This window comes from Pelmatolapia mariae, linkage group LG8 (genome assembly GCF_036321145.2).
Source record: "Pelmatolapia mariae isolate MD_Pm_ZW linkage group LG8, Pm_UMD_F_2, whole genome shotgun sequence".
Taxonomy (NCBI): Eukaryota; Metazoa; Chordata; class Actinopteri; order Cichliformes; family Cichlidae; genus Pelmatolapia; species Pelmatolapia mariae.
In genome coordinates this window covers 22544369-22565628 of record NC_086234.1, presented here as the reverse complement: position 1 = coordinate 22565628, position 21260 = coordinate 22544369, and the positions used below count along the sequence as shown (strand labels likewise).

The window sequence follows — 21260 nt, the reverse complement described above, 5'->3', positions numbered from 1 at the left end:
TTTTAGAAGGAAGTTGTGTCAGCATGTTTTCTGTTAAAAGATCAGATATTGTCAGATATTTTTCAAACTCTTAAATACGTGTATATAGTCCTTAAAATTTACTATATCTTGTACTAAGTGCCAAACTGGAGTTCTTGAATTGTCATTTGAAGCTGCCTTCAAAAAACTGATTCTGTCCAAGTTTTAAGCCTGAGATTTGTAGACCACAACTGTGTAGGTAAGAATAATGCATTTACTTATGGTTTAAAGTTAAGCATCTTAGGGGAATGACTGTTTTTAATGGCTTTTTTATCACAGTGTTGTGCAAAGTGATGCAAGTGCATCAGCTGTTCCAAGTTCTCCAGTAAGAGCATTTTGTTGGTTTTGTTTTTACTAGCCTAAATTAGCATCACAGTAAGTTCAAATAAAATGCAGTAAATTAAAGATGCATGTTGCTATTTAAGCTGTCTAAACTGTGCTAAGATTAGCTGATAAATCTCCAGCTCTACCCTCTCAAATCAAATATGGACATGCATACCTAAAAAAACAAAAACAAATGTGGAGATGGAAAAAATGCTTCATCATGATTCTCCACAAACCAACAATGGACTGATGGCTGCATCTATCATTTACATACAGTCAATGGTCTAAATATGTGAAAACTATCAAGTCAAAGAAACTTGAAATCTGCTTTTAAAAAACCTCTGCATTAATATTTTTTTGAACGTCCCCCAACGTTATTTCTAAACATGGCATCAGAGATATTACAGGCCATGTCTGCAGTACAAAGGTATAACCATTTAAATCACTGTAATATGACTGTAAATTAAGTACAACAATTTAGGTTTTTCTAAGAAAAGAATAGGACATATAAATATATATTTAATGGTACACTGAGTAAAATTTCACCACTAGATAGCAGTAGATTGCAGTCACGTGAATTCTGTTCTCCCAATTCAAGTAGGTAATCACAGCTGATCCCAGTGAGTCTACGCTGTCAGTCTGCTGTGTATATTTACTCTGGAACAGGCTGTAAAAGTTTGTGAAATGGGTCCAATACAATATATGTCTTTCTTTAGTCTTTTCTCTTGTTAGCTGAAGGGGAGCCATTCTCAGATGACACTTCATATCTTGAATCTGAAGTTGCAGACACATTAAAATTTGCCTCTATGGCACATAAATGCTTATGAGTTTTCTTCTCTCACATTAATGGCTTAATAAATATATGCTCGGTCTCTAGCCACAAACAAAAAAAGCAATTAGACAGAACAGCGATGTCCAACTCAGCCACTGTATTCAACATGGCGGCTTCCACAAACCGGCAGCTGCTCCTATTTCTTTTTAATGTACCAAGTCTAAGTTTATGAGAATGCCTCAACTTGTTGGAAGATGGAATTAAGCAGTAATGAATCTATATTTATTTTTACTCAATAAACTCTGAAAATGACTGACTGTACCTTTAAGTAAATGATATTTCTCTTCCCTGTAGGTCTTGTAATTTGTGTCCAGTCCCTTAAGAAGAGGCTTAAGTTGAGAAATCCTTTAAGATCTATTTTTGCCTTTTACATGCAAGCCATGGAGGCTCTCCGACAGAGCTTTGCCTCATATTCAGTTCTTCAGTTCACTTAAAGTGACACCACATGTCGACCCACTGTAGATCTGTTATAACCTTTAGACACAAAACTGCACCTGGAAAAAGTCACTCGAGTCACTGTAAATAATCAAGAGGCTGACTTCAAATGATATTAAACATGAGCAACATTTATTTTAGTAGTACCATAGAAATAGTTTATACACGATGACACTTCATAGACCGGAGCATGTAATGTGTAGGGTTACATCACAATAAAGTGCAAGGTTCTTCGCTCAGTGGTGGACGAAAGCAGCGCGAGCAACCACGTCAGGCAACGTCAAATCCGAGGTGCTTTTTACGTCATGTCAGCAACACTGAAGTATGGCATGAGCTCAGTGGTTATCACAAACTGTATAAAAAACTATCCTTGTTGGTCATCGAAGTGACAAATACACCCTCAAAGAATAAATATACATTCAGGTCAATGTAGAAAAATAACCACTAAAAAATACACGTTTCCTCTCCGGCTTCCTCCTCGCGTCGCCTTGTTTTTCAAGTCTTAGTAACATCATTGAAGGATGGTGAAATCCAGACATACAGAAACAAAACAAAAAAAACCAACCAAACAAAAAACTGGGACGGGAAAGGTGTGTTAATGTGTGTAAAAGGGAAATATTAGCCCTAAAAGCTCCACAAACAAAAGTAAAAGAAAAAAAAGTTAACATCAGGCACTTCCATTCCCTGCAGCTCGTTGTCACACAGAGACAGTTTGAAGATCACGAGAGGCTGACCCATCAATCCTCAGTGTGATATAAACAACATGTGGACCAATGGGACGCCTCTGTGGGAGATTCCATAGATGTGACACATCACATCGGCTCCTGCGTCCCCAGTGGAAGCCTGTGGAGTCAGACTGATCTGCTGGGTCCAGAGTTAGGCTTTACTTCTTAGTTTGTTTTGAATTTGTAATACTGATCATTCAGTGTCGCTCCCTGATAACTCAAACCTTCCACTTTTGATTAGCACATCGCAATCATTTGTCAAGTTTTCCATTTATTTGAGCCGCTGGCTGCTCAGCTGTCATGGAATTGATCAATTTGAACGTTGATATCTTTAATCGTTTTTAATATCATCTAAATGATTTGGATTTCTGTGATTTTCATCTCTCGGTGTTCTGAAACCTTTTTAGCAGAACTGAAGCGAGGTGGTGTTTTAAAGTTCAGTTTAAAGTCATGTAAGAACTGCAAAAACTTAACTTTTTCAGTCAACGTTAGAAGAAATGTTCATGGAAATGCAGACGAAAGAAGGAATCTCTAAGCAAAAGCCGGTGATGAAACTAATGTAAAATAATAAGCCAAACCTACTCGGGTGACCAGAAGCCCCTCCTTATGTGGGACCGTGCAGCACTTTGATTGCTTGTCCAATCTATGCAATGATACAAACAGAAACTACTGGAATAAGAGAGACATAAAAAAGAAGAATACAGGAGTATATAAAGCCCATCACATCATAGCATAAGAACAAACTTGAGCTTTCTTTTTCAGTATTGTATTTACTTACTGAGAGAGTTGCAACATGAACAATTTATTGTATTTTTATTTTGTGGTTGGATATGAACGTTCAGACTACCTCTCAGCATCGCTGACGTGTCCCTCACATTCAGTTTCTTGGGATCTGGTCACCCTAGCTATAGGTTAGCCTGGTCCAAAATGACCTTTTACTCATAATTACTGTGAATATATCATGTTATAGATACTTATGTTATGAGATAACCAATTATAGGTTGCTAGAGATCAGTTGGCGGCCCCTCAGACACCACCGGTCCCTCTGGAAAACATTACATTACTTTGGGTTCCCATTGGTCTTTAGGCTGGTGTGACTGAGGCTTTATACAGTTTGGAAAAGTGTTTTATAAAGCCTGTTAGAGCTTCCAACATAAGAGACTCTATATGTAGTTACACCGTTTCAAATTTTAAAGTATAAGTCATCCTGTTTTACATGTTAATGTCCACGTTAGTCCCTCTTTGTTTTCAGAGACCATTTGTTTAAAACTGAAAGGTTTTCCTGCATTACTAAATGACATTATCACTGGCTAAGAGCCTTAGCTGGCTGTTAGATGATGGGTTACTAATATTATCTGTTTTATTAGCCGAAAAGCACACTTTCTGAAAGTTGTGCTGGAACGCTACACGGTTGACAAAACTAAATGCATCAGCCCGGCTTTTAGTGGAGAGTCTCGTTTGGTAATTGACTTAATGAGGCATTTCCAGTTTTAAAAGAATCACATTAATGGATAAGGACAGTGGAAATGATATGATAAAAAGGGACTGAATATTGGTGCGAAACATCAGCTGGTAGCAGCTTTAGAACTTTGCCTTTGAAACTCTACCCATTAGACTTTGCAAAAAGAGCCTCCTGGTGGACACACAAACCTCTATGATGCTAATACAGTGCAATTCCTTAATACATTCTCTCATCAAGTCTCATTTAGTTTCTCATTTTGGTACAAATTTGTCACTTGTGTGGTGGGCTATATGTGCGGAGATGAAGAGCTAGTTGAACAGAGAAGACTACACCGTCTTTATATCGCTATAGTAACTGTACTGGAGGAGAAAGGCATGCAGGCGGATCAAATCTTCTCTCTGAGGATTTTGAAACGCATACAAGACTAAAGCCACGTGTCGTACAGTAGTAACAGTCTATGAGTTTACAGGTTACAGGTACAGCACTGTGTGTTAGTATGGGTCTGACACCTAAGCCCACCTCACTGAGTATGTACAAAATGTTTGAGTCCAGTCAGGCTGGCTTAGTGTGGCTCCGTTTACATGCACAGAGAACTCCTCACTTCTCTTCCTCACATGTTTATTAATGTAGCCTGTGTGCTTCAATGACCAGGAGAGCTGTGCCAGTGGGAGCAGAGGCTCCTGGTAGGGATACCCAGGTTGAACAGGTCAAAGGGTAGAGGCCAGACAAATTTGAACCACCTCTAAAGCTAACATGTCTAAAGCAAAAAACCAAAAAAAAAAAAAGCCCATAACTATTACACAAACATAAATGGCAAACTCAGATCACGCTGGTGGGGAGATGTCAGTGGATTTTGCTCGTCATGGGGCAAATGGGCTTAGAGGAAAAAGAAGATCTAATGTAAGGTCAAACATTTAGCCAAGAAATTTGCTCAGGCGCTAATGAAAAGTGCAATAACAAAGGAATTGGCTGTTTGACTTTCCAGTTTTGTGCTACTTTAAACTGTAAAACTACTACATATACTTCATCGCTGGAGTTCCTTTACAACTTTACAAGGTTCAAAAATAAAGACTCTGCATGAAAGGTAAGATCCACTCGATTCACAGTGTTCAGTCATAACTTGGGATCCACGTAAAGTATGGAGCTCTGTGTTTCCATCACTAAAACCAATGAATTGCCTGCGGGAGCGCTACTTTACTTGTTTTCCATCATTGTCTAAATGCCTCCGGGATGAACATTTATGCAATTTCAAACAGTTACAGGGATTTTAAATCCACATGGGTCAATAATTTGGACATTTGGGACATCAAGGAGAAGAAATACTTCATTCTCAAAGCAACTAAGTTTTTTGTTTCACAGTGCCTGTCAGTACTGTCAGGTAGCCATAACCAATCTCAGTTTAAATGACCCACCACTGACAGCTTGGATGGATTGGTGCGATCTGGCCCCTCTGCTTACTTTATGCAGCGCGCACTTAACAACCAAACCTGGTAAACTAACTATGAAGCAGGTGACTTTTCAAATGGTTTGTCGTGGCAGAAATGTGTTTTGCATCTTTATTACACCTTGGGGTAACAAAGAAAACCCCTATCCACTACTGTGCGACTGTAGTTGTGTTTCTTTGAAAGACATCTCTAGAGGAGAGCTTTACTATGGACATCTATGCATTAAGCAATGCCAACAATACAAGTAAACTCTGGGCCATTTTACCTCCACACATTTCCAGCTGTTTGATTCCAGATGTCTGGACATTCTTCACATTTGATCGGTCAGTGTTTCTGACTGTACCTTGGTCATGATTAGTTGAAATACTTAATGTGGCCCAGTCTTTGCTCCAGTGGCAAAGGAAAGAACAGATACCAAAATGATTTTGCCAGTATTCAGTGCCTTCACAGATATTCAGTACTGTCTTTTCATCACGTTTGTGTTGGACCTGTGTTTGGATAACCTAATCTCTCTCTGTGGAGAAGTAGCTTTCCAAGTTTTTCTGTTGTCTTGGTTGTCATAAAAAATGAAAATTCACTTAGAAAAATGGAGCAGAGCAAGATTTTTGCAGTTGTCCACATGAAGTGCCACGTGGACTTCTTCTGTGGCTGATCCACTTATTTAATGCATGAGAATGCTATGCAAGTTGTATGGTGGCCATTTTTTAAGTTTTGGTCAGAAGGTCCTTGCTGTGGCCATCACTTTTTTTTGCTAAATTCTTCTTCTTCATTCTACTGGAACCACAACAAAATAACTTCCCTTCAGGATTTACTCAAGTTTTAAATCCTGTTCTTAATATAAACATTGATGTAATGCTCTTCTTATTCAAGGCAACTCAGTCTGATTGTAGGAAAAGTGTCAAGAACAATGAAAAAAACACTTTACCTGGAGATCAGCTTATATTCAGGTGACTCTGTGCATGTAAATGTACCACTCAGAAAGTTGGGAGAGGCTGGCAATGAGACAAGCAGAGAGAGAGTGAAAACACCTACTGTCGGCACCTTTTACACACTGTGTCGGTGCCTCCAGCTCACTCTCGCCATGCCTCCACTGCTAACCTGCCAACCCCATTTCCAGCATTCAGACTTTCAGGCCCCAGTCTCTGAAGAAGCCTTTGGCCACTCTTGACTCTCGGAAAGTCACTGTGAGGGAGTTCAGGGTGATGTCTGTGACAGTTATTTCTCCCGGACATATGACGGGTCTCCAGATATTTTCTGATGTGGTGCCCTCGTCTGGTCCCGTGGAGCTCCAGCCGTCTGTCCTCTCATGTCCTGGTTGAGGCAGGGACACAGAGGGAGAAAGGCAGAAGGTGAAAAGTGTACATTTACACTAAGACAACTACTGCATTAAGGCTGCCACTCGTGTTCTGAGTTAGCTTGCCTTGACTGATCTGTTTTGATGCATGTTATAAACTGACAGAGTGCACGTGGCTGTTTATGTTTCCCAGAAAACAGACGAGCACACTACGGTTGGGATCACTGCACGATCATGCAGAACAGTGAATATCAACAAGACCACTCCCTGTTACTGAATTAGGAGAGGAGGCAATCCCCGTTAAATTCAATTCAAATAGCACCAAATCACAACAAGAGTCACCTCAAGGTGCTTTATATTGTCAGGTACAGACCTTACAATAATACAGAACACCCCATCGAAAGTGGGAAAGAAAAACTCCCTTTTCACAGAAAGGGGAAAAGGTGAGGGTAGAAAGAAGACAGTTTTTGGAGAGACGACAAAAGACACAAGAGAGATTAATAATAACTAATGATCACTAATTACTATAATAACTAATGACTCATAGTAAGTAAATGACAAATCAATCATCCCAAACCATCTCTCTTTATCGGGGCAAAACAATATTTATCAAACATAAACAATTTATCCATCCAGTTTCTTCCACTTATTCAAGCTTGGATCAGGGTTGCAGCAGGATAAACAGGTTATTCCAGATGTCTTTTTCCCCTACTGTTTTCCACTTCTCTGTGGGGTTTTAAAGATACATACTCTCTCCAGCGAGTTCTGGGTCTACCCTGTGTATGTGTTATTGCAGCTGGGTGGGGAGGAGCCCAGGAGATAGCCTGAGTAGATGTGTGAAAATTTGTAACACAAACAATTGTGCATTCACAGACTTACACTGTGGCCTGGACACCCTTCTGGATAACACTAGCATTAAGAGAACAGCATGATAGTCTGCTGACAGCTGGGAGATGCTCTGTCACTACAGTACATTTACAGAACAGAACAGAGAGATGGAGGATGAAGAAAAAATACTAGAGTTACACTAGAAGTGCTGAAAGGTGGTGCAGCCCATCTTCCAGCCTATGATGGGTGGGAGAGGTGACCTTGATATGGATCAGCCGAAGAAAATGGACGGCTGGTATCTCATATTGAAAAACAACTGCACGTGGATGGGACTTATCGTTGATCAGAAGGACAGCAAGGTAGAAACAACAGGAACTGCAACAACAGACATGTATAGTAGGTGATTCTCAGCCACCTAGAGGTGTAAACGTGAGTGTGAGGCTGCTCTTCTCTCTGTGTTAGTCACTTGATTGATGGGCTTAAGCCCCTCTCCCCTCCTGACTTGGGTCTTTGCACTCCAAACAGCAGAACAAGCTACTTAAAACCTTAGAAAAGGACTAGTCAGTGAGGGTTGATTGGGACAAAAACAACCCCGTGTCAGTGCTTGTATCAAGTTAATGTAGTTAATGTAGTCAGTTAATTAAAAAAAGCAATAACAAAGTTAGACAAGTCATTCTTTTTATCTATTAAATACAGTTGCTTGTTTATTAACTGGCCCCTAAACTCCTGTCATTTCATGAGAGCATCCCAGAGGCAAACGCAGCTCTGAATAAACTGCTGCCTTAGATTTAGAAGCAAACTGAGACTATATTCCACCCTTTGCAGGATTTGCTCCTCAATCGGCTCAGAATGAGCTCAGTATGAGGGACTTTTAATATTTTTGGTGGGATGCCCAGTGACAAAGAGAGTCAAGTAAATGTGGCGCGTGATGCTGATTAGAGTCCACTGGCTGACCAAGTGACACACATACCATTTAAAATGCCATTGTTCTCCTTTGCTGTGTTCTTCTGAGTCTCCTCTTGCTCCTCCTCCCTGTCCTCATCATCTTCCATGCTGTTCTCTTCCTCTTCCTCGTCCTCCTCCTCCTCGTCTTCCTCTCCATGCTCTTCCCAGTTCTCTTGTCTTGGACTTGGAGGGTTTGAGTTAAAGCATCTGAACTCCTTCCTCCTCAGTCTGTGTTGTGCTCGTGATTCCTGTCTGTACGGCTGATGGTCATCCTCGGGGAGCAGAGAGCGTGTCAGAGACAGACGCAGGCGCGGTGCAGGTTTTTCGGGAATCTTGTGAGCGCTGCGGAGATCCATGGTGTAGACAGTATTCTGAATCAAGATCAAACAGAAAAAGAAAAAAGAGTAACATCATTGTCAGGCCCCAATGAGAGAAACAGAGTTGGAATTTTATATATATATAATTTTTAATCAAATTCCAAACTTTACCTGCAGAAGGATTCTTTTGGATTTGGATCCTTTCCTTCTGGGACCCAGAGCTCGTTCTCTCTGTTCTCTGGAAAAACCAAGCAGACCTTTGTCAGGCAGGAAAAGCGTCCAAGCGCTATGACTTGGGGTCAGAAAGTCTGAAAAGAGCTGTACTGTAATGTTGGGAAGCTTTGAGGTACTACATTAGACAACAACCACTCAAACTACGCCATGTGTGCCATCATACATAGAGACACTGTGCATTAACAACAACACAACTGTTGCTCACCACCGAACAACTTTGGCCCCTCCCTAATTAATTCAAGCTGAAAGGTTGCGATTGTGACATTTTGGAATCACTGCAGACGCACAAATGTAAATGGTCAGAGAGGGGCTTTCAACGAGGCTTCTAAAAATAGTCTTCCAGTGTTGCCCAAGGAGACTACCTACATGCTTTACTTCAATATTCGTCCAAAAATTATATAAAAAATTATATATGTGTGTGTGAGTGTGTGTGTGTGTGTTGTTTAGCAATTCTCCTTTCAGAATCACCAACATGTGTATGATTATAGAACCAGGTACCAATTTAGAGGTTATACAAACAAATAAGAAGAAATCTTATGTCTTATTTCAAATGTCATAGTTAAATGCAAATTTCTGTCTATGTTTTTATATGTGCTTTTTGATGATTTATAATGATTTGTAAATCCAAATAACTGAATTCTACATGTGTATAAAATCAAGCCCCTTGGCATGCAGACTGCTTTTACAAACAATTGAAAGAATGGGTCGCTCTCAGGGACTCAGTGAATTCCAGGATCGTACTGTGATAGGATGAAACCTGTGCAACGAGTCCAGTTGTGGAATTTTCTTGCTATTAAATGTTCCACAGTCAACTGTTAGTGTTATTATAACAAAGTGGAAGCGACTGGAGGAAACGATGACAACTCAGCCAAGAAAAATCAGCAGTGCGGTAGCAGTGCGGTCAGCAGATGCTGAGGCACATAGTGCGCAGAGATCACCTACTTTCTGCAGAGTCAGTCGCTACAGACCTCTAAACTTCATGTGGCCTTTAGATTAGCTCAAGAACAGTGTGTAGAGAGCTTCATGGAATGGTTTTCCAGGGTCAAGCAGCTACATCCAAGCCTTACATCACCAAGCCCAATGCAAAGCGTTGAATAAGGAGGTGTAAAGCACGCTGCCACTGGACTCTAGAGCAGCCCAGACCCTTTGCATCTCTAAATCCCTCTTCTCTGTCTAGTAAACCAACGGACAAGTCTGGGTTTGGTGACTGCCTGGAGATCAGTACTTTGTGCATTGTGCCAAGTGACAACGTCCAAGCCTTCTCATCCAGCATCATTGTCTGATCTCACAAATGCCCTTTTGGAAGAATGATCAAAAATCCCTATAAACACGCTCCTAAACCTTGTGGAAGCCATCCCAGAAGATCTGAAGCTGTTGAAGCTACAGAGGGTGGGCAAACATCATATTAAACCCTATAGATTAAGAATGGGATGTGAGTCAAGTTTATATGTGCGTGAAGGCAGATGAACAAATACTTTTGGCAATATAGTAAAACTGCTGGATTATCAGATTCAGATTGTATGCAACTGCCAACTTGACCCCATTCAATTGCAGACTGACATCAGACTGATAACACACTCCCTCCAAGGGGAAACCCTAAAAATATAATATGATTTGTATCTATATACATATATATATGTATATGTATATATATGCACACATTTATAAACAAAAATTAGACTCTGCATGTCAGTTTGTGTTAAATAAAGGAGCAAAGTACAAAGGTGAAAAAATGAATGACAAATGGTGGCAGCCTTACTTCTCTTCGTAGGCCTGAACCAAGCGCCGGTCCAGAATGTGTTCCTCAGGTTCCCAAGTGCTGTACCTGTAGGAGGATACAAAACGTATATAAAAGCTTTCTTCATTTTTCAATGACCTCCATAAATAATTTATTATTATAATCATTTAGGTAATTAAAATCAGTCTGTTGATTCATTTAAAAACAAGGCCAAAGAAGTGCTGACACAGTGTCTTTATTGTATTTCTAAATCAGAAAAACAAACTTTAGAACTCTAGTTAAAATAAATTCTTGCCCTGGTGTAACTTTTCAAAACTGCATTACTATATCTTTTAGTACAGCGGTCCCCAACCCCCGGGCCTCGGACCGGTACCGGTCCGTGAGTCGTTTGGTACCGGGCCGCGAGAGTTGAGGCTCAGGTGTGAAATATATGGTTTTCAGGGTTTTTATCGGTTTTCAGCGTTATTTTGTTATCGTTTTTATCGTTAACTCGGTTTTCCTGGGTCTTTTCACGTGTGTTATGAATAAATCTTCTTTTTTTTCGGTACCGGTACTAGTTTTATTTTGTTGTATTTATCCGCGACACCTTAAAGGTTGGTCCGTGAAAATATTGTTGGGCATAAACCGGTCCGTGGCGCAAAAAAGGTTGGGGACCACTGTTTTAGTATGTTGATATTTACAACATTAAAACCACTGACAGCTTAAGTGAAAAACACTGATCGTCTGCATACAATAAAAAGTTCTTCTGGGAACCCTTAGATTTTAACATTCATGTGGATGTTACCTGACACGTACCACCCACGTAAACATTGCTCCAGGCCAGATACACCTCCCCATGGTAACTACACTCCCCGATGATAGCGGCTTACCCCAGGAGAATAATGTGCCCGTGCACAGTGCAAAAACTGCTCAGGAATGACTCGAGGAACACGACAAAGATCCCAATGCATTGACCCGACCTCCATGCTCCCAAGATCTCAATACTATCGAACATAAGGACCTACCCTACAACCCAAACAGGGCCCAAAGAAGGACACTCCCAGAGATCCTGTGTCCATGCCCCAATGGGTGGCAGCACTAAGGGGACCTACACAGTATCAGGCAGGTGGTTTTAATGTTGTAGTGGGTCAGCGTATACACAACCCCATTCCCACAAAGTCAAGACACAAAAAAATCCCATTTAAAACCTGTATTTAAGTTGAAATAAAACAAGGACGACATATTGAATGTTTAATTGATCGAGAGGTTTTTATTATTATAAAAACCAATTCTCATTTTAAATTCATGCATGGTGTCAGTAACATATTTCAATAAAAGCTGGATCATAAGGATGAGCACCACTGTGTTCTTTTAACAACACTAACTGTTTAGGGACTGAGAAAAGCAGCTGCTGTAGTCAAGAAAGGAAAGTATTTACCCACTGTTGCTTGATATATAACTCCTTCCTCCTGCTTCCTCTTGCTTTCTAATATGTCTCTATGGCTCTTTAATAATGATGGCTCTTTATTAGAAACCGATTCTGCTGTAATACATGTCAAAACAGTTTGCTACTCTCTTCTACAATAAAACAGCCCTTCCCTGAAGAAGTAATGGTCTGGATGGTAGTATACATAGTTTGCTCCAAAATCTATAGTATGGTTCAGCATTAATGGTGCCTTAGCAGAAGTGCAGATTAACTGTGCCACTGTACATCTTGTTGTGCTCATAAGAAACCAAACAGTTTCTCTACCCTTTAGCCTGGAGGACACAGCATCCATAATTTCAAGAAAGAATTTTAAATTCTGACTTATCAGACCGTAAAACAAATTTTCACTTTGCCTCAGTCCATCCAAAGTGAGTTTACGTCTAGAGAAAGTGACAGTTTGAAGATTTTCACAATAAGACTGTGTCAATCTTTAATCCAGAGCTATCTAAGAGCCTGATAACTATGGTCATTCAATACTGGTTCTCCCCTGCATAGCTTTTCTCTGAATACCATCCATTCTCTTCTGCTTATCCTTGTCAGGGTCGTAGGGGGTGGAGCCTATCCCAGGTACCATAGAGCAAGAGGGAGGGTACACCCTGGACAGGTCGCCAGTCCGTCACAGGGCTAACACATAGAGAGAGACAATCATTCCCACCTATGGGCACTTTAGAATCATTAATTAACCTAACCCCACTAACTGCATTCTTAGGAAGGCAGAGTACCCAGGGAGAACATGCAAACTCCACACAGAAAGGCCCGAGCCAGATGGTAGCCTGGTGGAATGGAACTCAGGACCTTCTTGCTGTGAGGCTACAGTGCTAATCACCACGCCACACCATATGTGATGGAATCCCCTAATTCTCTGCTATTTTGCTCTGACAAACATTCTTACAATGTCAAACTGCCAAAGCACAGACCTCGCCTATAGGATGTCCTATTATTCAATCATACTGCTACTGTACATTAACTGATTTGTTATGAGTTCATCCCGTTTTTGTTGTCCCTGTTTCAACTTTTCTGAAAGATGCAGCTTGCATCCAATTGAAAATGGGCATGTTTTTCAACGAATGATTACATTTCTAATTTCACAACATCTGATGCATTGTTTATATACTTTTAAAAAGATAAATTGATTGATGAATGATTGCAATTTTGAACAGTGTGTTTATGTGGAGAGTAAGTCTTGACCCAACTGGCATTTCTTCATATTTTGCTAGGAAAATGAGAAACAGGTGCTGGAATTTATTGTAGCATGTGCAACAATGCACAGAAATTCAGTCTGTAGGCAAAATCTGAGTTTGCACACTTTTAACAAGCCATAAGGTCCATATATAATATGACCAACTTTATTCTTCATATAGTCTGAAGTCTTTTAGGCATGCTTTCTTGTAATGTTTTAAACTTTAGGAATAGCTCTCCGGGCTTCTTGAAGGATACTCCAAAGCTCTTCTTTGGACGCTAGTTGCGTTTTACCTTCAGAAAGCCGAAGGACTACTGTTCAAAACCACTTTCAAAAAGTTACAGGCAAAACTGGGTCCTGTTAAGTACAATATTTCAAAAATGAGGGGTGGCTCAAGACTTTTGCATACCACTCTGTGAGTCACATTCAGTTCCATTTCATGTTATCCATCTTATTCTTCTAATCTACATACTCACTTTGGAGGCCATCCTTTCCACTTCAGCAGATACTCCACATTCCCCTGTGGAGACAAAGTTTCAGAGCAGCTTCAGATATAGAGTAGTTTTTGTTTTTTTCCCCCCTGTTATGAACTGTTTAAGTTATTGAAGAAACAAATTACTAGCAAAAAAAAAAAGGCACAGAGTCATGTCTGAAAAAAGTGATACCTATTGGAAACTAATGTGTCTTTTTTCTGCTCCTCTCTTCTCTTTTTCCTCCACTCACAGTGGATCTTGTGACCTACTGTGAGCGCCTTCACCTCCAGGTTGGGAACCACTGCCAAGCACAATGAAATCAGCCCATCAACAATTACCTCATCTCTCAGATGCACAATGTCTCATTTTGATGCAACTTAAGGGAGTGCATCGCTATTCTGTGCAGCATTTTCATTTCATCATTTAACTGCCTGGATGTGATATCGTGGGGCCAGGCAGTTAGATTTGATGGTATCAGGTTGTTCAGGTCAAAATGTCAAACTCATAAAGGTTGTAACTTTTCCATCAGTGACTTGGATTTCATTGAAATGTGCAGTTTGCTACAACCAGAGGTGGTTGCTTTCTTTGTGGTACATAGTAAGTTTGTCTCTTTTAAGCTTTTATGTGTGAAACTATATAAACAACATTAGAAATCCTAAATGTAACACATTATACAAGTATATCATATGAAAACACAGTAGTATGACTACAAATCTGAAATGGAACAAATCAAACTTTAAATTAGTTTATTTAATGATTATCTGTTATTTCTTATCTATTTCAGACCTTTCCTTATCGCATTCTCGTTAAATGTGCAGGAAGATGTTGCCATGATGTCATCAGAAGATATCTATAATTAACACAATTCAAAATGTATTGTATGTTTTCCACATACTAGCGAATCTACTCAGATTAGTCATCCTCTGTGACATCATCCAATAATAACTTCCAGGCTCTCAACGGTACTCTCAGTCGGTGAAATCACCGCTTTTCCCCGACTTCATTTTAATCACTAGTTACACATACACACAAAAAAAGACTGTATGATTAAAAGGACATAATATGTTTGACTGTAATAAGTACATTTATTACCTATCATTTCTAAACCTTGTAATAAGATCACATAAATATTAGAGCCAATATAGAATTTAAAGACTGATACTGATATTTGATGTTTTAAAAATCTGATATATTGGCCAACATATCAACATACGACTACTATACTAATACTACTACAATATACTACACAAGAAATGACTTTAATGTTAGTAGTTAATGTTAGTCGTTATTTACGAATACAGTTTAAAAATAATCTTGTCATGATCCTGGGTCTTATGACCCAGTGTTTTGAGTTTAGTTTATTTGGATGTTTATATTATTAAGCTCATGAGTTTTTCTAGTTCTTTGTTATTAGATTCCCCTTGTGTCTTCCAACCCCTGTGAAGTCTCCCCTGCTCTTCATGTGTTTCATGTCTGTGTCTTACGTTGTCAAGTTCTGGTTGTCATGTCTGCGTCTCATTAGGTTTCCTATTTTATTTTGAAGAGATCTTGTGTTTGTATATTATGGTTTATGTTTTGAGTCCTTGTTGTACTGTCTTTGTTGTTCCCTAGGTTTCAATTATGGTTATCAAAAGTTTAGTTAAGTTCTGTCATATGGCTTCCCTGTGTGTTCCATGTTGCCTACTGTGCCTTTCTGTACCATGTTTCAGGTTCCTACGTTCTGTCTCCCAAGCTGCTGTTAAGTTTACATGTCAAGAGTTCAGTCAGTGTGTTTCCTGTTTTTACCTTGAAGGTCCGTGTCTCATGTCAGTGTTTCTAGTTTTGCTTCCCTTGTCTCGTCCAGCCTGATTACTCCCAGCTGTGCTCTCCTTCTGTGTCTAATGCCCTCGTTATCCCTCTGTGTATTTAAGCCCTGTGTTTTCCCTTTGTCAGTGTCGTAGTCTCCCTCATGGCTGTGTTTCCCTGTGTGTTAGTTATCCATGTCCCAGTTTAGTTTATTTATATTTTTCGTGGCATCCTGCAATAAAGCAGCCTTTTGAGTTTAATTCCTGTGTGGTGAGTTTTGCGTTTGGGTCCTTCTCCTGCCTTTACACAGCCGAAACATGACAGAAGACTACGACCAGACAATGGACCCAGCAGCTCACAATCCCTCCGCTGAGCTCCAGGAGGACATGATTTACGCGGTGGAGTTTCTTTGTCAAGAGTGGTTTGCGCTGCCTTTCAAGGAATACCAAGAGGAGTTAGCTCGCCGGTTGCAGAGAATGATTTCCGGCCTCCCTTGGTTATTCGGCTCGCTACACCCACTCATTCAGGACTTCCTCGTTACCACCGTGCATGTCCGCCCTGAGCAGCCACTCCTGTGTGAAGAGCCGGAGGATTTTCAGCTGAGTCCGCTGGAGGATTCGCAGGCCGACTCGTCCCCTCCCTCTTCCAGGAGAAAGCGGCGTTCACGCCGCCATCGCTCCACAGCAGCTGAGCAGACAACTTTCGTGAGTGAAAATGACTGTGTACCACATTCTGATTCAAAACCTTCTGCCATTTCATCCACAGTTAGTCATGCTGCTCCTATGAACACTTTAGTTTTTCAACCAGCTCCTCTGAACCTTCATGATTCCGATCCTGTATCTGAGACTCTTTGTGGTGCTCCGCCAGTACCTCACTGTATTTTTTCTGTGCCTCAGATGGAAGATGTGACTAGCAACAGAGTGCCATCTGCTATAGTAAAACTGGCTAGGAAGCTTGGACTCAGTACCTCAGAGCTAATGAATCAAGTTGAATTTTGTGTTCCACAGCCAGCCATGTTCAAACACACTCACCATGTTTTAGAGTCAGACCAAGTTCAACCTGCACCTCAAGTGACTGTTTTGGGTGTGGCTTCACCCCTGGACTTTGCTGCTCACCAGTCAGCTTATTCTGAAACTGCCTTTGCAAACCTACCTACTCCTGTGACCACTCCTGAGCTCCGCTCTCCACCTGTCCCGGCTCCCAGAGTGAGGCCAGCCAGGACACAGCCTACCTCCGCACCCGTACCTACTCCTCGGGTGGGAGCGGCTCGTGCCCGGCGGGTGCCTGCACCCATTCCTGTGTCCGCTGAAGGCTCAGGCGAGCCTATCCAGCCCCTGTCCTTGTGTTCTGTAGGCTCAGAGTTAGGTCATCAACCACTACCACAATCACTACAACCTCTCATTTTTTCCATAGTTCAGTCTGTTGCTCAGTTATTAGCTCAATCATGTGTTCCATCTTCAGTTTTGCCTCCAGGTCAGGCCTCAGTTTTGCCTCCAGGTCAGGCCTCAGTTTTGCCTCCAGGTCAGGCCTCAGTTTTGCCTCCAGGTCAGGCCTCAGTTTTGTCACCCATACCCCTTTCATTAGCCAAATCATCTGCACAACCAACCGCTCAACAGTCTGCTCAGCACTCCGCAGCTCCCACGCTGCTGCCTGTTCCAGCTGGAGGGCCCGAGGAGCCCGTCCAGCCCCAAGCCACGTCAGCTGGGGGGCCCGAGGAGCCCGTCCAGCCCCAAGCCACGTCAGCTGGGGGGCCCGAGGAGCCCGTCCAGCCCCAAGCCACGTCAGCTGGGGGGCCCGAGGAGCCCGTCCAGCCCCAAGCCACGTCAGCTGGGGGGCCCGAGGAGCCCGTCCAGCCCCAAGCCACGTCAGCTGGGGGGCCCGAGGAGCCCGTCCAGCCCCAAGCCACGTCAGCTGGGGGGCCCGAGGAGCCCGTCCAGCCCCAAGCCACGTCAGCTGGGGGGCCCGAGGAGCCCGTCCAGCCCCAAGCCACGTCAGCTGGGGGGCCCGAGGAGCCCGTCCAGCCCCAAGCCACGTCAGCTGGGGGGCCCGAGGAGCCCGTCCAGCCCCAAGCCACGTCAGCTGGGGGGCCCGAGGAGCCCGTCCAGCCCCAAGCCACGTCTGCTGGGGGGCCCGAGGAGCCCGTCCAGCAACCTTCCTCGTCTGCTGGGGGGCCCGAGGAGCCCGTCCAGCAACCTTCCTCGTCTGCTGGGGGGCCCGAGGAGCCCGTCCAGCAACCTTCCTCGTCAGCTGGGGGGCCCGAGGAGCCCGTCCAGCAACCTTCCTCGTCAGCTGGGGGGCCCGAGGAGCCCGTCCAGCAACCTTCCTCGTCAGCTGGGGGGCCCGAGGAGCCCGTCCAGCCTCATGCCTCGTCAGCTGGGGGGCCCGAGGAGCCCGTCCAGCCTCATGCCTCGTCAGCTGGGGGGCCCGAGGAGCCCGTCCAGCCTCATGCCTCGTCAGCTGGGGGGCCCGAGGAGCCCGTCCAGCCTCATGCCTCGTCAGCTGGGGGGCCCGAGGAGCCCGTCCAGCCACCACCTGCTTTTCCACCTGCAGCGCCTACGCCGTCGCCTGGTCCAGCCTCGGCCTCTGCTTCAGCTACGCCCGGTCCAGCCTCGGCCTCTGCTTCAGCTACGCCCGGTCCAGCCTCGGCCTCTGCTTCAGCTACGCCCGGTCCAGCCTCGGCCTCTGCTTCAGCTACGCCCGGTCCAGCCTCGGCCTCTGCTTCAGCTACGCCCGGTCCAGCCTCGGCCTCTGCTTCAGCTACGCCCGGTCCAGCCTCGGCCTCTGCTTCAGCTACGCCCGGTCCAGCCTCGGCCGGTCCTGCCTCGGCCGGTCCTGCCGTTGCCAGGCCACCGCCTTGTCCACGTCCGGCTCAGCCTGCTGATCATCGCCCACGCCTGGTTTGGTGTCAGCGGCCACCTTCCAGGCCGCTGACTGGACTTCTTCGCCGGCGCGGCCGGCCTCCTGAACTGCTTCCACGCCGCCGTCGGCCGCCAGCCAAGCCGCCTGATGGTCTTCGTACCTGTCCACGTCGCCGCCGCCGTTGCCGTCCGCACCGTCGGCCCCCAGAACTGTGTCCACGTCGCCGTTGCCGTCCGCACGGTCGGCCCCCGGAACGGTTTGACCATGACCTCCTGTGCTGTCGGCCTCCGGGCCGGCCCCCGGATCTCATGAACTGTGGATTTCTGGACCGTCACCCTCCGGGTCGGCCCCCTGAGGAGTTCTGAACTGTTCCCTGCGCTCCTGTGCCTTTAATGGACATTTTGTTTTCGACCTGGTTTTGGCCCTCCGTCCTGGACCCCCACCGCCCGCCCTGGGTGGGTTGCTTTTGGTTTTGTTTTCCCAGCTTAGGGCGTCTGGAATCCGCCCTTGAAGGGGGGGCTCTGTCATGATCCTGGGTCTTATGACCCAGTGTTTTGAGTTTAGTTTATTTGGATGTTTATATTATTAAGCTCATGAGTTTTTCTAGTTCTTTGTTATTAGATTCCCCTTGTGTCTTCCAACCCCTGTGAAGTCTCCCCTGCTCTTCATGTGTTTCATGTCTGTGTCTTACGTTGTCAAGTTCTGGTTGTCATGTCTGCGTCTCATTAGGTTTCCTATTTTATTTTGAAGAGATCTTGTGTTTGTATATTATGGTTTATGTTTTGAGTCCTTGTTGTACTGTCTTTGTTGTTCCCTAGGTTTCAATTATGGTTATCAAAAGTTTAGTTAAGTTCTGTCATATGGCTTCCCTGTGTGTTCCATGTTGCCTACTGTGCCTTTCTGTACCATGTTTCAGGTTCCTACGTTCTGTCTCCCAAGCTGCTGTTAAGTTTACATGTCAAGAGTTCAGTCAGTGTGTTTCCTGTTTTTACCTTGAAGGTCCGTGTCTCATGTCAGTGTTTCTAGTTTTGCTTCCCTTGTCTCGTCCAGCCTGATTACTCCCAGCTGTGCTCTCCTTCTGTGTCTAATGCCCTCGTTATCCCTCTGTGTATTTAAGCCCTGTGTTTTCTCTTTGTCAGTGTCGTAGTCTCCCTCATGGCTGTGTTTCCCTGTGTGTTAGTTATCCATGTCCCAGTTTAGTTTATTTATATTTTTCGTGGCATCCTGCAATAAAGCAGCCTTTTGAGTTTAATTCCTGTGTGGTGAGTTTTGCGTTTGGGTCCTTCTCCTGCCTTTACACAGCCGAAACATGACAAATCTTGTTTTATTGTCATAACAAGTTGGGGATTATACATGTGCTGCCCGCCTGATGGTTCAGATCCACTGGTTGCTGGTTGTTGTTATGATGTTGCAGAGAACTCTGTTGGACAAACTATGCAACATTAACAGTTATAACATGGATGAAGGTTCTCTCGTCTCGTCTTCACTTTTTACATTTTCATTTCTTGACCGCTATAAATGCTGATTCTGACATATCGGCAAATAGCTAATTTCAGCTGATGTATGAGCAGGGGCTCTAATAAATATTATGCATGTAAATATTACATACTCACTGTATTGAAAATGTATTTTCCCTTTTAGAACTGCTCTTTGCAATTCTAAAAGGGAATTGCAAAGAGCAGTTCCCTTTTAGATTCCTCTGTGAACTCTGGCATCCTCAAATCTCAAAACAAAACAGTAGTTTTACTCTGTAAAGCCTGTGTTTAAGCTCAGCATCACAAAATCTATACAGAACACCAGTCAGTTATATAAATTCATATTAAGGCCCATTACAAAACTACATATGAAAGTTTATATTACTCTACCCACCATTTAATAAAACTCTTTGTACTTAATATTATGGGTTGCCTATGACTTGGGAAACAAGTATGTAAGTGGATCTTAAGCATTGTATTTATATTCTGTATATTAGTTGTTGACACTGGTGGAAACCACTAGTTTCAGCCCCCCCCCCCCCCCCCCCCCGTGCCCTGCGAGTAAACAAAGGCGTCGCACCTGCACATGTCAATACAACAAGGTAACTTAGACCCAAACACAATTAGCGAGCAAATGGGCCCAAAAGCAGAGTATTTTGGGGTTGATAGCGCGTCCTCCTACAACCCTTATAAGCCAAACACCTGACACTTTAAGCTGTAGTACAGGAACAACAGTCTCCGTGTCAAATTAAAGGGACATCCTCCGCTCACCTGCTCCCTCAATACACTCTGCAATTAGATAACCAGCTTAGAAACGCTGCTCTCCTCGTTTAATCTCCAAAGCTTTCATTAGCATCTTTAAAGTAGCATTCTGGTTCACCAAAAGAAAAAGAAAAAAAGCGTGTCTCCTTAAAGTGCTGAGAGCTAGAGAGGCTGATAATTTGGCCGCATTTTGTTTTTTACACGCTTACCTTTCTAACTCTTTTCTTGACGATTGATTCCACTGCAAACACTTGCTCTCCGATAGCTGACAGCTCCATCTCTTCGCACGCCGCCGTCCGCTGGCTTTTAACTGTCAAAGTAACGTCCCTCTCCCCGACAAACTAAGCTAACGTTAACTGCGTATGACAGCCCTCCCTCGGATACGTCTTCTTCCACGCGTGTCTCCTTCGGCTACCTCGTTTTCCTGACAGTTTAAAGGCCCATTTATCCAGAGCGACTTCCTTTTGCTGGCTCTTTCCATGCGTCCAGTGACTTTACAAAATCTGCGACACATCTGCACACTGCTTTGCGCGCGCCCGCTCTGGCCCAAAGCGCGTTTCCGGCGCGCGCCACCAGCTTCCCCATCATCCTTATTATGCAGCGTGTATACGGATACCAAAGACGGTGATAGTACTTTCCTCCTCTGCTTCACTTAAAGCAGCAG

General features: G+C 43.5%; 1 protein-coding gene across 1 annotated transcript; it reads right to left on the bottom strand.

The window, feature by feature from the left end:
- Positions 1-1735: 1735 nt before the first annotated feature.
- cbx7b (chromobox homolog 7b) lies at positions 1736-21133 on the bottom strand. The gene is made up of 6 exons (XM_063481570.1): positions 20806-21133; positions 13719-13762; positions 10619-10684; positions 8797-8863; positions 8334-8679; positions 1736-6552 (listed from the first exon to the last, which is right to left on the bottom strand). Exons 1-6 carry the CDS (start codon positions 20872-20874, stop codon positions 6362-6364), a joined length of 783 nt encoding a protein of 260 aa, XP_063337640.1. The 5' UTR covers positions 20875-21133; the 3' UTR covers positions 1736-6361.
- Between the last annotated feature and the right edge of the window lie 127 nt (positions 21134-21260).

Excerpts from the sequence above, each read along its gene's own strand:
- cbx7b (XM_063481570.1), bottom strand. The coding sequence starts at position 20,874 with ATGGAGCTGTCAGCTATCGGAGAGCAAGTGTTTGCAGTGGAATCAATC. Across the intron at positions 13,763-20,805 it reads TCAAGAAAAGAGTTAGAAAG|GGGAATGTGGAGTATCTGCT; the intron begins GTAAGCGTGTAA and ends TTGTCTCCACAG. Across the intron at positions 6,553-8,333 it reads GAACAATGGCATTTTAAATG|GACATGAGAGGACAGACGGC; the intron begins GTATGTGTGTCA and ends TGCCTCAACCAG.